The 17,867-nt window shown below is 40.5% G+C and overlaps 1 protein-coding gene and 1 long non-coding RNA gene across 11 annotated transcripts in view; one reads left to right on the forward strand and one right to left on the reverse strand.

Annotated features, from left to right (window-relative positions):
- Positions 1–2,174, forward strand: part of LOC119872526 — a 36,833-nt gene extending 34,659 nt beyond the window's left edge. For 3 of the 4 annotated variants that reach the window (XR_005362077.1, XR_005362078.1, XR_005362080.1), the window contains one exon: positions 1,943–2,173. This is a non-coding gene — a long non-coding RNA (uncharacterized LOC119872526). Of the gene's footprint in view, positions 1–1,942 lie in introns of all 4 variants that reach the window. The other variant, XR_005362079.1, reaches the window with a different exon arrangement.
- DNM3 (dynamin 3) overlaps positions 1–17,867 on the reverse strand; it is a 547,820-nt gene that overhangs the window by 24,371 nt on the left and 505,582 nt on the right. For 5 of the 7 annotated variants that reach the window (XM_038542511.1, XM_038542508.1, XM_038542513.1 and 2 more), the window contains 3 exons: positions 15,407–15,571; positions 6,484–6,710; positions 5,534–5,791 (listed from right to left, as the gene is read on the reverse strand). In XM_038542511.1, the coding sequence (XP_038398439.1) occupies positions 5,534–5,791; positions 6,484–6,710; positions 15,407–15,571 (650 nt within the window). Of the gene's footprint in view, positions 1–370; positions 736–5,533; positions 5,792–6,483; positions 6,711–15,406; positions 15,572–17,867 lie in introns of those variants that run through there. The other 2 variants (XM_038542512.1, XM_038542514.1) reach the window with 2 other exon arrangements.

A 17,867-nucleotide genomic window follows, 5' to 3' on the forward strand; every position in this document is an offset into this window, starting at 1 on the left:
TTACAGATTGTGGAATTTGAGTGATTTTGATGGGATATTTAACTGAGGGGCTTAAATTAAATTGAATATTTTCTTTAGTGAACAGTTTATGGCCAAATTTCTATTTTCATTAAAATATATGAAGCATCATATTTTCAACTCATGTTGAACCTGCAACAAATTATTAATTGCATTTGGGATTTCAGTAACAAATTTTATAACACAGCAGTCTCACAAAATTGCCTTAAATAATGCTAAGAATCAGAAAGAACACCTCAAAGTTGTTTCCACTCTTGGCATTTATACTAAAAAAAAAGAAAAAAAAATCTCTCCATGACTTTTAAATCCAGTCGCTAAAAATAAAAACCGTTTCCTGAAAAATCAGAATACCTAATCATAAATTTATTTATTTGTTTTTTTAAAGGGGAAGGACAGTGGGGAAAATAAAAAACTCATGAAATCAGAAATCACAAGACGAATTCATCACTTGTCCAAATGACACTCAGTTGCTAAAAGAAGTCATACTTTTAGAGGGCTCTTGAGGAGGGAGTAAGTCAGGATGTTTCCAGGACATGATTTCAGGAGAATCAGACACAGGCTAGTCACAAAAGTCGCTTAATTGTCCGTGTACCCTGAACCCATGACTTCAAGACTCAGCAGCTTCATCCTTCATGGCACCAAACCTTCATGTGAGGGATGCAAAGACAAACTTATAAGAATCGTGGGTATGTCCTTACTCAAAATTTGGGGGACTGGCTGAAAAAAACAAAACAAGGAGAACTTATCCCTAAGTTAAAGGGATTCTGTGTTAATGTCCATTAGATCAACATATAAAATACGGAAAAGAGATACAGCATAGCAGTGTATCAAGGTCAAACATGTAAAACAAGATTCAATTGTAAAGAGAACCAAATGGTTTTTACCTCCTTAAAGACAAGACCAAGAGTGCACCAATTATCTCTTTATGGAGAGAGATTTCTGTAACTTTTGCCATGGTTGGCTTTGCAGTAAATTACTGAGACCGTGGGACTGTGATGAGACTCTCAAAGTGCGCCATGTAAAGTCAGGGAAAATGAGTAAGTCACAGAATGGGCATAAGTGGGAAACCCTGTGATAATCTTGATGATGCTCCAGGGCTGTCCGTGCAGCACGAGATGTCAGCTTCACTATTGGGCTCACCAGAGAGTCAATGGAGCATTTCTTGGTTTCCATCTTGTGTTTCTGTCATGTGGATGAGCTGGAGTAAAAGCTAAATCCTTTCCTATGATTCAGTTTTGCCATTTTTAAAAGACACCATCAGACTTGGTGACAAGGGTGGTTAAAAAAAGTACTTCAGTTTTTTAGTTTTTAGTTTTTTGTTTTTTTTTAAATAGAGGATTGCGTGATGAGGTAAATGGAGTTTGCTTTTCCTTGGATAGGGACCCTTCCTCCCACCCTTATCCCCTTTTGACCGTTGCAAAATAGCTTAGTCCAGGGAAAGGGGAGAAGACAAATGAGTAAAATAATGCCAGAATCAGCTGTTGCCAGGAAAAACACACTCTGATTCAGTTAATTTGTTCTGTTAATGTCAAAGGCTGTGATTCCCAATTAACTAATTTTAAGAAGCCGTAACCGAAAATAGCTACATCAGCCCTAAAGTTAATATTTGATGAAGATTAGGATCTTCAAGTAAGAAGACCGGGGCCCCTAAAGAAGTGGTAATGTCTGTTTCAGATCATCTTGCTAAACAGGAACGCAACTGGCTGGGATTTTCAAACTGGGTTTTCGCCCCTTCAGAGAAGTTGAGTGGGGCGAGAGGGGAGGGGGCAAGCCAGATATTCTGGCAATAGACAACGTTCCACAAATCAGATTTGTGTACACTCAACTCACTAATGACAGAAGCATCCCCACTGGTGAGTCTCTTTGGGCTAGAGATGCTCCCCGAGCTCAGGTGGAACTAATTAAACAGGCATGTCGTTTGCAGCATTTCCAGCTCCCTCACCGAAGGCGAAGGCTCGGGGCACAGAAACCAGAACAGCTTGAGCGGCTGAGAAAAGCTGGGCCGAAAACGACTCCCCCCGCCCCTCTCCTTCCTCTTCCTTTACATTGGAATGGAAAGATATAATAAAAATAATTCAAAAAAACCCCAACACACCCGAACGCTCATGGTCTCTGTCCAGTAGCAAGTGCTTTCATTACATCTGAGTAGGGTTAAAATAAAGGTGTATATGCTCCTAACGTCAAAATCATAACTTGCTAATGAAGTCGAAAATTATCCGGAAGAAAACTCTGTACAGGCACATGCCGGATGTAGAATATTTTGCCTCTAAAAGTTCCGTTATTGCCTCTGTAATATTAAAGCCCAACAGGGAGCCGGCGGGACACGGCTTGTACTGTCTTGTCACGTTAGGAGTTTCTGGTTTCAGATAAAAGAGGGGAAAGGGCCCTTAAGAAAGTAAAGAGGCTAGGAAAAAAAAAGTCAAACTTCCTTCTCGGAAAGCTATGGGTTGTTTTCCTGGAGATGATGGATAATGGCATTTCAACCTTTTTTTTTTTTTTCTCAGGTTTTAATAGAGAAAATGGAGGCAAATCAGAGTGGGAAAGAGGGAAAAGAGAATATATAAATAAACAGAACAAGGTGAAGTTTCAACAAGAGCTTCCCCTCAACTTTTTTCTTTTTTCATCTTTGTCTTTCTTTTTCTCTTTTCTTCCTTTCTTTCCTTTTTCTTTCTTTTTCTTTCTTTTTCTTTTCTTTCTTTCTTTCTTTCTTTCTTTCTTTCTTTTTTTTTTTTTTTTTTTTTTGAAATCTTAAACCCCATTTCTGGCTTGCATTTGGTAGGATTCCTGCTCTGGCTTTTATTAAAAACAGACTTTATGTGGTCAGAATTCTTCATCTAAAGCTAAACTTTAATAGGCATAAGGATCCTGACAGAGTCTCTCTGGGTCTCTCTCAGGTGACCCCCCCCCCCCCCCCAAGAGGGGTTTCCCTCCTGTTGCACTGAACTGGCTGGCGCTAAAACTTGAAGGCTCAGCACAAAAACCAACCTTCCTTCCTCTTTTACTCTGAAGGCTCATTTCTGTTTTACATTTGAGACTCTTTGCAAGGCCAGGGCAAGTTAGGGCTGGCTCCAAGTTGAGAATATTCTAGAAGTTTTGAATAATATAACCGTTGTCCTATAAATTCCCCAACACAGATGCATTAAACCTGCGGTTCCCCTTCTCTAGCTAGAGCTGGAGCTTCCGATTCCTACTGGCTACCTTCTTTCCGTGTGTGAGCTTGGAAAGGGTGACTCCATCCCGCCTAACAAATCAGTTTAGCATTCAGCAGTATCTCTGAAAGGGATTGGCAAGCCAGCTTATCTGAAACAAAGAGGTAAAGCAGCCAAGCGAGCAAACAAAGACATGCATGTTCATTCCCGAGGAAAGGCACCACCAGGTTGCTTTGGTTCCTTCTTATAGCTAAACAGACAAAACAGCTGATTTTGAGGCTCCTGTTTCAGACTCCTGCCTTCCCACTCTCAACACCCCACCCTGCCCCCCAGTGGTCTCCACACCTTCCTGGCACAATAACAGATACTTTCCCAGTCAGTCTGAAATTTCCTAAAACAATAATTTAACCTTGCTTGCAGTGAGGCTCAACACTGACATTTATTTATTTATTTATTTATTTATTTATTTATTTATTTATTTATTTATTTATTTTTTACATGGAGGGCAAAATCTTTGCAATAATGTAGTGTGGTGATCCTCAAGGGGAGGGGGATTTTACACCCCACTCCCCACCTCCCCAAACACACTAGCAATGTCAAGATGTTTTTAGTAGTCACAACTGGGGCAGTATGACTGGAAATCCAGTGGGTAGAGGCCCGGATGCTGCTAAACATACTAAAATGCACGGGACAAGCACCCCCCCATCCCCCAAATGGCAACAGTGCCAAGGTTGAGAAACCCTAGTATTGTGGTTGGAAGACTGGGTTCTGGAGTCAGACTGCTTGGGATTAAAGCCCAGCTCCATTAGGGTCTGGTTGAGCAGTCTTGGGCCAATTGCTTAAACCTCTGGGCTTCATCTGTAAAATGTATAATAACCTATCCTTTTGGGTGGTTGTGAGCAGTAGACAAAAATATACCTTCAAAGCACCTAGAATAGTGCCCAGCATACATTGAGAGCACAATAAATATCGCTATTACTTTTACTATTATTACTAGAAATTTAGCTCCGTTCCAAATGAAGTATAAGCTGGACCTTATTTTTAGAGGAAAAAAAAAATACAGGTTTGAGAGTACACATATCCTTTTTGATTAGGACCAAAGTGATGATAACCCTAACAACCACAGTGCTTTACAGTTTATCAGGCTCATTACATATGATTTGGGCAACAACCTTTTTCAAATTGTTCCTATTTCATAGATGAGGAAACCCTAGCTCAGAGTTTAATGAGTTGTGCAAGGTCTGTGGCAAACCAGGTCTTCCGATTCCACATCCCCTGCTGTTCCTGCTACACCACCCTTTGTTTACTAGTTTAAGATAGCCCTTCTCCTCATTACACCCAACAGCCTGAAGATCAAAATAAATGTAAGCCCCGTAATCAGAGAGTGAGGTGACTCAGGCTTCGTGGGTGGGAGGAAGTCACTTCTCTTTTATGGTACACGCATAGTAAGGTTTTCCTTCATAAAGCATACAAATATTATAATAGTCTGAATTGAATGTTTTAAACAATTAAATTTCTGTATGAGCTAGTTTTCTTTTAAAGTTTCTGATCTCGAGAAAAAAACCTCTAATTCCTTCTATTTTTAAAATCTCTAATTATACACATTGTACATGTTTGACTATAAGTGTACAAAGATGAGGATATAGCTTCAACTATATACATGTTTCAAGTTTCATTTATTCACTATTTTGTTTCACAAGTAAGCCTGGAAAATCTGCTTACCCGTGCCAAGATGTATTAATTCAAATGTATGATGTTCCATCTCATATATGGTTAGTGACTGCACATAGCAATCATCATGTCTATGTTAAAATTTCTCTGCACAGTTTTTTTTCTTTTTAATATATTGCAAACTGATCAGCCCAGTTTTTACTTAGACTACATTAAAGTTAATAATATTGGGTTTAAGGGTTATAGTTCAGGGGGCAAATGGATAATATTCCTTGAAGTGAGTGGTTTTCTGGAATTCCATTGGTAATAGAGAAGGCGAGGCCTTAGCTCTTGATACTCTCATGACCTATGGAGCACACAGCTTGCAATAACCCAGCCATGGCTCTTTCTTTCCTTTCAAAGCTCTCTCTCAAATTATACAAACAGCTGCCCAAATGTCATTCATTTGGACCCAGTTTCCTATAGTCCCACTTAGTTTGTGCCAGTTGATAGAGGAGAGGTCTGGACCACATATTGGTGTTTAAATGGTGTCACAGGCTTCACGGTTTTCCCATGATACCCCTCCTGGGTGAAAACTGCAAATGTGTATGAAAATATTTTTGCAATTTTCTTATCTGAATAAGGTCTGTCTGTTAGGCTAGCAGAAGAGAACCAAAGAGCATCCCCCTAGCCTGCGCAGGGGGCAGTGCACTTACCTGGGGACACTGGGTGGGGCCCTCGTGGGCCTGGAGGGGACTTGTGGGGGCGCTCCGAACCAGTCGCTGCTGCCACTGCCACTGCTGCTGCTGCTGGGGAAAGGGGGTAGCGGGCCGGGCCTGAAGGGCACCGGGGGTGCCCCCGAGTGGGGTCCGGGTGAGGGGATGGCGGGCGCGGGCCCTCGGCCAGAGGCGGGCCGCGGGAGGGGAGCGCTCAGGGTGGGCCGCCTCTGGGTCGTGGGGCTTGGAGGGGGTGACCTGGGGACAGACGAGATCCATTTCAGTTTGGAGGCATCTTCAAAAAAATATTTTAAGGCTTCCTGGCTGCTTTGTAAAAAGTCTTTTTTTTTCTGATTGAGGAACTCAGATCCCTTTTAGGAACAGTGCAACTTGTAAAAGGGAGGAGCCAGCGGCTGTTGATCTTGGGGTGGTGGGTGTGAGCTCATCTTGGGTGTAGAGATTACTTAAATATATATATTTTTTAAGGTATAAAAGGGTAAATGGTGGAAAGGACATCCCCCCCCCCCGCCCCCAACGATTCTCTCTGTGGAGGCAACCAGTACAAGGAAACTATGTATCCTTTTCAACTATATTCTATGACACAACACAATATTCTCTCTATATAAGCTCTTGTTTTATACATATTAGAACATAACATTCTACAACTTACTTTTTTTTTTTTTAAAAAGCCTCACATTAACTTGGCTGTCTCTTCACTTCAGTACAGAACTGTCTTACTCATTTTGAGGACTGTATAACATTCCATTGTAAGGATATATTGTTTGTTTTTGAAGGGAGCTGAGATAATCTGACCTTTACTCTCACTCCTGAACTTAAATATCTTTCTTTCTCTTTAATCTTTCGGTTCATATTGGTTTAGGGAAGCACACTCATAAAATGATCCCGGACAAGCTTGGCAGGCCTCAGGTGACGTGGCGCTATTTTCCTACCTGCGGGAATGCTGTATCCAGGAGTCATCCACCGGAGGCGGTGCAGGGGTGAAAGTGGTGGCAGTGTTGATGTCGCCGATGATCACAAGGGCTTCTTTAAGGGCTTGGTACATTCGAAGCATCTCATCCCGGCGCTGAGCCTGCTCAGCAGATTCCTCCATCAGAGTATTTTGGTCCTCTGAAGAATATAACTGTGCTAGGAGCTCTGAATTTATGAAATCTTTAACCTGTCAGGTTACCACAGAAAAGTAAAAATGGGAATACATGAGTGATCAAATGGTATAAACTGGTTCACAGCCCATGGACCAAGTCTGCAACATTTCACTCTGGGAAAAAGTTCATGATGCATCATGTACACGCAAGATGTACAATATATGCGTATTTGTTTACTCTCATTTTCTCCATTGTCCTCCCAATCCTCAGTACCAGGGCAGGAACAGTCATCCCCTCTGTCTTATGGCTGTGGACTAAAGGAAAACCTAGATTAGGTGAAAGAGGACTAAATCTTGCTATCACCAGAACAGGGCCTGTTGGCAATGCAAAGCATTTCCACAATGCTGTCTGTGGCTGCTTGGCATAGAAATGAGGGCAGGTACCAGAAGATAAGCAGCAGTATTTTCAATAGAAAACAATGATGTAAAGACACCTATGTCATAGCACAAGTTATCCATTCCTTCATATTCCCAGTCTTTTACTAGTTTTTACCACAATCACTGGAGTAGTATGAAGATCCCAGGTTTCAATGTCAACCCAACGGTAGAATTAGCACTAGTAAGTGAAGTTCTATTAAAAACAGAACCTTAGGGATCCCTGGGTGGCGCAGTGGTTTAGTGCCTGCCTTTGGCCCAGGACCCAATCCTGGAGACCCGGGATCGAATCCCACGTCGGGCTCCCAGTGCATGGAGCCTGCTTCTCCCTCTGCCTATGTCTCTGCCTCTCTCTCTCTCTCTCTCTCTCTCTCTGTGACTATCATAAATAAATAAAAAATTAAAAAGAAACAGAACCTTGTATGATTATTGTAAGTTGACTTACAAAACCAAAAAGTTATATACTCTTGGCTTTCTAGAAGTCTACAGTAGAACTACTTAACAGTATTGAGGACTGACATAGTTCCCATAGTTAACAGATATATGAAAACAGACTTAAGTATGAACAGTGTGTATGAGTCATAGGGGAGGGGCAGTTTGAAGAAGAATGAGAATGGAGAGGATGCATACATTGCACAGCACCAAGGGAGCAAGCACCAGCCACCATATCTCATCAAATGGAAGATACCAGTAATTTTAAGATACGCCATAATTTTATGCTACTAAGAGAAAACACCATCAATTAAACTATGACAGAATGCCAAGATGCCACTGAGTGTGACATGTGTCATCATGTCAGAACTAGTAAATGTGAAACAAGTGAGTGCAGGAATCAGTGAAAGACAGAATGTCCCAAGTACCTCCGCAAGTTATGTTTTGATTCCCACCACATACATACAAAATTTACTATGACCTCAATTCTACAGAAGAAGACATTGAAATTCAGAGACTTTAGTAACTTGCCCAAAGCCACATAACATTAACTTGAACCCCAAATATTTTGACTCAGTCTGGTGCTTTCTGTTACCCCCTTACCCCACTTGGATTGAATGCTTAGCAAAGACAATTTATGTCTAAGCATCATTATTTTAGAGTGGTATAGCATGTATGCTAATTAACTTAAGCCTAGAAAAATAAACCAACTTGGATTTTTCAGTTTCTCTGTTAAATAAGACTAATACTTGTTTAGAGTCACTGGATCTTTCTAAGAAATTCCAAAGGCCAGTATATTTAATTGTTACAAATTTAGGCAGGCAGCAGCACAGCTGTCAGATGCTCAGAATTCCTGAGTTGTAGTTAAAATATGTAACCAAGAGATGACAAGAGTCTAAAACACGTAGCTTTATTATTTTTTAAAGGTATCAAACTATGTAAATAGTTATACTGATCAGAAAATTCAGCAAAATCATAGCTTCACTGTGGTGAAATGAAAAGTATTCTCTGTCCACATTTTGTAAACCAAGAGGGATTCAAATGTGGAAGTAATCTAGTAGACGAGATGTATTTGGGCAACTGTCTAGAGGGTAGAAGGTTTATGTGTGATAGCTGTGGAAGGTAAATTTGGCCAGGTAACCTGGAGCCAGATGTGAAAGCCTTGAACGCCAAGCAAACTGTTTGAACTTTATCCACTTGGCAATGGAAAGCCATGGAAGACTTTTAAGCAAGTCAGTGAAACAATAAAATAGAGTTTTAGAAAAAGTAATCTGTCTGTGATTGGAAAAGAATTTTCAAGGGTGGCAGCTGAGAGAAAGAAATCTGTTAGGAGACCATTATATGTCATTTATGAGACAGTAATGGTTTAATTTAGCAAGACTGCAGTGGAATAGAAAAGATGGGCACATATAAATTACATTATGGAGGAAAACCCAGGTGGATGAGGTGCTGTTTTGATGTGAAAGGGGAGGAGCGAAAGGAACAAGAACATTTCAAGCACTGAGGTTTGGGTGAGTCAGAGAACAGAAAATCAGAAGTCAGGAAGTAAGTTAAAAGTTAGAGGAAAGACACTAGATCTGGGTTAAGGAATACTTCATCCCCCTTTTTGGAGATTCAGTCACTTTTAAACACACTTGCAGGTACCCACAGAGTCAGGGGCACTCGCACGAATCTTCTGCTGCTGGGAGTGTGCATGAACTCAGATAGATGATGCAACTCAAAACTCAAAACCAGACAATTTTCCTGGCATTGAACAGCAGTTGGGCTAAGCTAGTTTGAAGCTTTACATCTAACTGGAGTATCACTTAGAATCTATTAAACACAATTTAAAAGAAGGTCCTTCCAAGAAGAGATTTAAAGCAGATCTGAATTAAGAAGTGACTGTCAAACAAACCACGAAATAAAATAATGAGGGCTTGTTTCAGCATTCTGATCAAAGATCTGCCTTGAATCAACTCTCCCACATCAGAAAGTAACACACTAAAACTGGCCTACTATCCCAAAGATTTGGCAATGTTCTGAATTAATAGGAATATTACTAGCATGAGAGAAAAAAAGGCAGTATGACACAGTGGTTAGGAGCACTCGCTCTACACTCAGCTCTGAATTTGAGTCCCAGCTCCCCACTGCTGTTCTTGAGCAAATAACTACCTCTTTCAGTCTCAGGATGCTGATCTGTAAACTGGGGACAGTGGTAGTAGCTGTCTCTAGGGCCATGGTGAGGATCAAGTGAAAGAATAATTACAAATTGCCTCGCGCGATGCCTAGCATTTTGATAGTGTTCGGTAAGCAAAAGCTGTTCTTTGTAAAGCACACAGGCGAAATTAAGTTGGCATGAGGTTTTTAGAGGGAGAAGAACACACAGAAAGCTATTGCGGGGGCCAAGACACATATACAGTTCAATTCAGAGTGGAGGGTAAACATTTTATTTTGCAATGAAACAAAATTTTAGAAAGACTCTTCTCTTCTCCTGCTAGCCTAGTTTTGTGATGCCACAACTGGAACAAAGGTAGGGGGATGTCAGGGAGTTTCCAGACACTTTGGGGACTTTCTGAGCAGTCCGCATGTCCGTGGTGCACATACGTAAATCAGGGATTCTGCACGACAGGGGAGACCAAGTAAGATCCCTTTGAGGTGATGGCATTTAGAATACACCTCACAGAACACAGCATAAACGAATTATACTTGGATGCGAGACCTGAAATAATATTTATGCTTTTAATTATAACACCTTATAAGCTATACATCTTGGTATGGTTCACAAAAAATTCTCATACTACAAAACCTCATTCCAGTTCAGACTCTACAGGCTAGATAAACAGGCATGACCGCACCATGTCGTTCTGCTCAGTGTAAAGGAATGTGAGGTCATTAAAAACGTTCCACATGTTTTCTTCTCTTTCTTACTTTAACCCTTCTCTATCAACCTGCAATAGTTTGGGATTTTAAACCTTCTTTGTCTTCATAATTAAGACCCTATTAAAACCTTCACAAATAGAAGGGACATTCCGAAAATTTTCACATAATTCTGTTACTAAAGAGACCATTTCCTTAAGAGCTGTAGGTTTCTAGACGGAAGGGCCACAGTCTGCAACACGGTGGTAGTTCTCATTCTCATGAAGACATATATGAAAAACATAATTGAGAAGTTTAAATTTGCTTAGTTTGGGAAAGGAACTTGGTTCTTTGAGATCTCATAATTCTTTCACATCTGCTTTAGCTTCCTTTCCATTTCTCAGGGATATATTTCCACTAAAGACCAGTGCTGTTTTCCTTCTTTAAAAAGTGACATCCTGGGGCACCTGGGTGGCTCAGTCAGTTAAGCCTCTGACTTCAGTACAGGTTGTGATCCTGGGGTTCTGGGATGGAGCCCCGAGCCCCACATCAGGCTCCCTGTTTAGTGGGGAGACTGTTTCTCCCTTTTCCTCTGCAGCTCCCCCTGCTTGCCGCTCTCTCTCTCTTGAATAAATAAATAAAATATTTTTAAAAAGTGACATCTTTGACTCACAAACCTAACATCAAGCAAAAGAAGTTAGACACCAAAAAAGCACAGACTATATGATTCCAAAGTTTAAGAACAGCCAAAGCTAAGATAAGCTATGCTGTAAGACATCAGGAGTGTTACCCTCGGTGCAGAATGATGGTAGTGGGGAAAGTGGGGAGAGGGGCGCTTCTGGTCCTGGTCCTGATCTGTTTCTTGGGCAGGATGCTGAATTCTTGACCCATGGAAACAAATCAGTGCCCTGGTATTTAAGGGATACTTTCACCTCAAATAATGAACATTTGAAATAACACTCTACTTCATACATGTGAAAGTTACAGTGAGTTTTGAAATTGGAGCACATGTTACTGATTTTCCACCAAAGTGCCAATGGCCAAGGAGAGTAAATGTGGACCTCCAGGGGTCCAGGGGCACAGGCGGCAGCATGCACTCCAAGTGTGAAACGCCTCTGGGCTTCATATTTGATTGTTAAAAAATTTCATAAAAACTTTATGTTCTATTTTGTATTATCTGGGTTTGCTCGAGTTACTAGTTAAGATTTAAAACGTTTCTCATATTCAAATAAACCCTAATTAAATATCCAAGCAAATGAGCCTTCAGGGAAGATACATCAGGTATATGCTACGGGGACAGGAGCCCTGCTAGCTGAGCTGTGTAGTTGGCCTAATCTCACCATACGCGTTCACGGACTGTGGATGAGAAGATCTGGGTTTTCATCTTGACTCTGCCAGTCCCAGCTCTGAGAGCCGGGGTGAGTCACTTAACCTCTCAGAGCCTCAGTTTCTTCATTTATAATCTGGGCAAAATAACAAGTACCTAGTGGATGGCTGTCCTATGGATACCAGCACAGAATGATGTCTGGCTTTGCCACTGCCGCTTTCACAGTAAAGCTGGATTCCCTTCCCTGATTCTGGGACCGAGAATCTTCTGATGGGGTGAGCTGCAGAGAAAGAGGCCATCAAACTGTGCCTGCCATGGGGTGCTAGGTGTGTGTTGACTTTAAAGTCCTCAACAAGACTCTGCTGCTTCGACTGTAGCCCGTCCAGAATGACCGGCTGTCATAAACTTGCTATTTCTTTGGGCCGCTGTTCCCTAGTGCGCTTAAGCAATGCAACAGCTGCTATGCTTCAACAGACAAAGGCTTACAGTATGTCTGAGGCAAGGCATTTATTGCTGGCTTTAAACTTCTTAAATAATTCCATATGGAGACTTGAGTGGCAGAGCACTTAATGTAAACTTTCAAAGGAAACTGCCCACCAAATTCTGAACTTTAGAAAAGTTGGCTGAAACATACTCTTTTTCAGAAGGCAGGGTAGCCATTGCCATTTCAGAGAGGAAAGGCCACGGTGCGGCTTTCGGCGGTGACTGTCCACACAGAGGCCCCCGCTTCAGGTAGTCGTTGATCCTGGAGAACCAGGGTCTAACCCGGAGCCATTTATAGAAGCAGCAGGGTTAAGTGGATAGAGTTTAGAATGAGGAGTCAAAGCGTTTGTTTTCTAGGTGTGATTCTATGATGAATTCTCTGCCTTGAAGTCTCTTAACACCGAACAAAAAATCAGCACGTATGCGTGGCACAGCGCTGGGTGTTCACCACGTTTCCGTTCCTTGAACTCCACGGGGCACTTCTGGAATGGATAGAAAGGGTCCAGGTGTCCCGTACAATAAGATGCCATGAGGATATGGCATTTATAAAGGGCAATTTATTTCTTTCACATATATATCATTATCAGATAGACAGATAGATAGATATGACTATGTATTTTTACGTATAGTGTAAAAAAGCAGACAAAATAATACTCCAGGAAAAGTGGTCATCTGAGATATGTAAACTCTTTTCTGACAGATACAAAAAAGTTAAATTTCAAACAAAGAGAACCGTATTTCGTAAGAATTCAGCATGTCATGATGTTTCTGTTTTCTCCACACACTCCTATAAGTCTCCATGTGTCATTATTCCTGTGTAAGGTCTCTCTTAAGACAGCTTGCAGAGCTCTCCCTGGACAACTCCCTGTGGGCGGGGGCTTAGCCATTTCATTAAAACCAACAAGAACACTGGTGAGGGGTGAGGGCAATTAACCCGGCATTTCTTCGTGTGTGTGTGTGTGTGTGTGTGTGTGTGTGTGTGTGTGTGTTTCTTGAGAAGGTGAAAGTAGGATAGATTCGCAAGAGGGTCTTTTTTTTCTTTTTCCTTTTAACTAATTAGTGTCAGGCTCCTCCTCACAGTATAGACAGTAAGGGCTATTTCCTGTGTGGATGATTGAATACAGTGCAGAGCAAAGAAGTGTTTGAACTGCTGGCAGCACTAATGACTCGCCATCAAACACTGAAAAGATAAATGATACTTCATCAGGAAAATGTTTAAATAAGCAAGTGCCTGGATATACCACAGCAAAACAACCTGAACTCATTTAACTAAAATTAAGAGGGTAATTTAAAAAAATGCACAATTTGTTTAGTACTCTGTATTTTTCAAAATGGCATACGGTCGCATTTATTACATTCTCTGACAATTCAGCGAGGCAGCTCAGTGTTCTTATCGTCATTTTAGAAGTCACCCACTTCAACTCAGAAGGGCCAAATAATTTGCTTCTGGTCACACAGTGGGCCAGTGACTAAGCTTGAGTGCAATTCCTGGTTTCTAAACTTCCTAGATACTGCTTATCTACTGCTGATACTTCAAAGCATCCTAATAACCTTGTTTGATTATGCAAAAATGTGTAGGGAATAGAGATAAAAACCTTGGGTACTTAGAGCTTCTTCAAGAAGGGTTTCCCTCAAGGGGTTTCTTTGAGGAAACCTTTCTTCAAGGAACAAATATACCATGAACAACAAATAGAATGTCATATTTACAAACACAATTCTGAAAAAAATCTTGAAATATGGAAAAGGCCCTTTATGGTTCTTTTTTTTTTTTAAGATTTTATTTATTTATTCATGAGAGACACACACACACACAGAGGCAGAGACACAGGCAGAGGGAGAAGCAGGCTCCATGTGGGGAGCCCGACGTGGGACTCAATCCCGCGTCTCCAGGATCACACCCTGGGCTGAAGGCAGGCGCTAAACCACTGAGCCACCCAGGGATGCCCCTCTTTATGGTTCTTAAATAGGCAGGCAGACACATTGGTTTCTTACAAGTATATTTTTCATAGTATTTCTACATGTACTATTTTCTGAAATAAATCCCTAAACCAGGGGCACCTGGGTGGCCCAGTGGTTGAGTGTCTGCCTTCAGCACAGAACATGATCCTGGGATCCTGGGATGGAGTCCCACATCGGGCTCCCGTGGGGAGCCCGCTTCCCCCTCTGCCTATATCTTTGCCTCTCTCTCCTGTGTCTCTCATTAATAAATAAAATCTTAACAAAAAAATTCCCTAAGTCAGGTACTTTCTCCATGATTAGTAGTTTACATATGGAGGAAACAAATGTAAAGAAGTTAACTGATTTGTCTTTATTTAGGTCAATAGAGTCTGTAGCAGAGCCAGGCTTAATAATATATAGGTTTCTGCTGATTTCAACTGTGTCCAGTACCTTTGCCAACTAATTTGTATTTATCACAAGCAAATGCTCATCATATATTATTGATTTAAATAAAAAGGTGTCCCTAGAAGATAGTTAGAACTAAAAATGTTGGTGTCTCCTTTTCAAGAGTCGGAAAAGCCTATTCTAAAACATGCCATTATAGCTTATCTTATCTAAAAGATAATTTCTCAAGTAACCCATGATATTATTAGTACTTCAATAAAGGAGCTGCCAAACTAGACCACATAATGTAAGTATCATATCATGACCACTGTAAAGGTAACCACAAAAAGGGAGGGATTCTATATGATACAAATCAATTGAGGGCTAGTCTAGCAGGCATTTTAACATCTGTGGCAATATCATCATTACCTTAGAAAAGAGAAGCTGACTGACTTTGAATCCAAGGGGATAGGGCAAAAAGCCATTTCCCAGGTTAAAATAGCATTCCATAGTTTTTAGAAGGTGAAAATAATCATATAACGTATTTTATGTGCATGTGTGTAGAAAAGAATAAATATTTTTTGCCTTTAATCTCAAAGTCTAGGAGCCAGGGCATCTGGTTTTATTGTTGGCTTTGCAATTCACTTATACCCCGACTGCAACTACAGTATTTTTGCTCTGCTTTATGGTGAGCAAATGTGCACTCTTCAAGAGGAGATAGGCAATAGGGAATACCACAATGCTATGGCTATTCCATGTTTGCTTTCCTAAATTCTCTTTCACTAGCCACTTACCGCTTTTAATAGAAAATGAATGAACCTAGGTAATAGGCACTTTAATAATCCAGAAAATATCATAAAAAAACTGATGAGACTATGAGCACTTTCCACACTAAGATGGGTTAGAAGTTAGAATGAGACAGTTTATAATCACTTACATTGTTGATCATAAGGTGCATTATTGTTTTTGGAATAAGATCTCGGATACATTTGTTGATGATAGACATGTAGGAGTCTACGAGGTTGCGAATGGTCTCCACTTGCCTCTCCAATTGTGGGTCCATGGAAAAGTTTTCTGCTTGGCCATTCTCATCATTTTCAGTCTAACAGAAAGGAAAGAAAACATGCATTATTTTGCATTCGTTCAAAAGAAAAAAATACCATACATTCTCAGACGATCAACTTCTGATCACTGTATTTGGAGTCCTATTACTAGATGGTATCATCTTTATTTTAAACATACCCATTAATTCTGAAAAGAGATCAGAACCATGCAGTTATTACTCAACTTTTAAAGAGCCACAACCTGGGAAAGGCAACTATTCTGAGTGAATGCTGAGATGAATAACCAGATAAACAGTTCACCTAACAACATCTCTCTAGAGAACAGTCTAATCTTCAGCCATTTGCAAGCTGGCCAAAGAACTGAATCCAAGCAAATGATGCAGATGCAAATCTCTGGGAGGGGTCTCAAGGGATTCTATAGATTAGAAATAACCTTGGTGTTGTTCTGGAACTCCTAGGTCTGTCCTGGAATGGATCAGCATTTGCATCAGCCCAGGTTTTAAAACTAAATCTCCTGGGCCTGGCCTGGAGTCAAAATAAGAGATATAGAGAATAATTCATCTTTCCATGCACTTGCTGGAATTTGTTCTGTAAATTCATGCTTCTGTCATCACTACTAAAGGCTGGCTCCATTGTGGAAAACTTAAAATTTTAACTTCCAACTTGTTATTCTTTGAATAAAACAGAACACATCTATACACAAAGAATTTATTTGTGCAACATGAGAGAAGCATCTGTTTTCTATACTATGGGACTTGAGTTAATTAATTTTGGCTTATCCACCAGAGGCTGGGCTGGAATGGCATCTTCATCATTAAGGGCTGACCTATTGGCTTGGCATTGAAATCAATTTAGAACAAATGGTCTCCATTTCAAGTCAGGTTGAACCATCTAAGCCCCAGAACATGATACAAATATTGTTAGTGGTCTGGCTACTTTCTAACATTTGGAAAGATTTAATTACAAATGCAAAAAAAAAAAAAAAAAAAAGGAGGGGGGATAATTTATTGCTTCCATTGTAGGCATGAAGTACTTTTCTTTGGAAATGTACATACTTTGATCTGCCAGGTTTTCAATCATCGTATCAGTTCTAGGCAAAGCACTCTGCTTAAATGGATCTATAAATGACAAATTTTTCCTTTGAATCAATATGCATGTGTAAAAGGCGTATTTGTAGGCTGACAAAGTCAACAATAACAAAGAGAGAAATAGGTCCTAGTCATTTATATCAGCTTCTCTTGCTCAGAAATATCCAATACTTTTAAAAAATATTAAAATAACGTGCTCACTAAATCACAACAGTCATTTTTCCAATCCTGAGAGTATGACTCCATGCTTCAGAGTGATAGTTGGAGGACATTTCTGAGGTATCTTACCGCTACTCCAGCAAGGTAGAAGTTTCAAAAATGACTGTTTTATATATATTTATTTATTTTTAAAGATTTATGTATTTATTCATGAGAGACACAGAGAGAAAGAGAGTGGAAGAGACACAGGCCGAGGGAGAAGCAGGCTTCTCACAGGGAGCCCGATGAAAGACTTGATCCCAGATCCTGGGATCACGACCTGAGCCGAAGGCAAGTGCCCAACTGCTGAGCCACCCAGGCATCCCATGACTGTTGTTTTAAATGGTCTTGGCTCACTGAGACAAAGAGCTAAATCGAGTCTTAGGTAGTTCTCTATTTTTATTATTAATTTGTGATAGACAAGCACAAAAGGATCTAGGACAAGTAGGTAAAAAGCTAAGGCCATAATGTGGTAAAGTGATAGAGGGAAGGTAAGCCATGGCAGTGAAAAAACAATCAGTTTTCCAAACTTCTTTCTAGGGTTTAAAAACCACTGCAAATTTGCTCCATGTTGAACCCAAGTTGTAAGAGTCAGCAGTAACTACAGTGTTATTTTAAGGATAACGTATTTGAAAGTGAAAGCTCTAGGTTCAAAGTCACGCTCTATTGTGGACTGGTTGTGCGGCCACATTTCAGTTACTTGATGTAATTAAAACTCAGCTTTCCTATCTGTAAAATGGGGATCCGTGTCTCTGGTAAACTTGTGGAAGCTAAATGAGATAACTCAGAGGAGATGACCTGGCCAAGGGCCTCAATACATTTTAGCTGCTTTCTTTCCTTTCTGGATATTCATGGAATATGAGTTAGAGAGCTGCTTGGCTCTCAACATATACTATGAAAATTTAAAGTGAAAAATTTGAGCATAAAACATTTTAAATTAGAGCAATATAAAAATGGCAAGTGTATTTTTTTTTTTACACCTCCGTGTTTTCTGCAAGCTTGTCACTTTTGCCCCAGAACCCCTTCCTCCCCCCAGTGAAGATTTTCC

The sequence above is a fragment of the Canis lupus genome, chromosome 7, assembly GCF_011100685.1.
Source record: "Canis lupus familiaris isolate Mischka breed German Shepherd chromosome 7, alternate assembly UU_Cfam_GSD_1.0, whole genome shotgun sequence".
Classification (NCBI taxonomy): domain Eukaryota; kingdom Metazoa; phylum Chordata; class Mammalia; order Carnivora; family Canidae; genus Canis; species Canis lupus.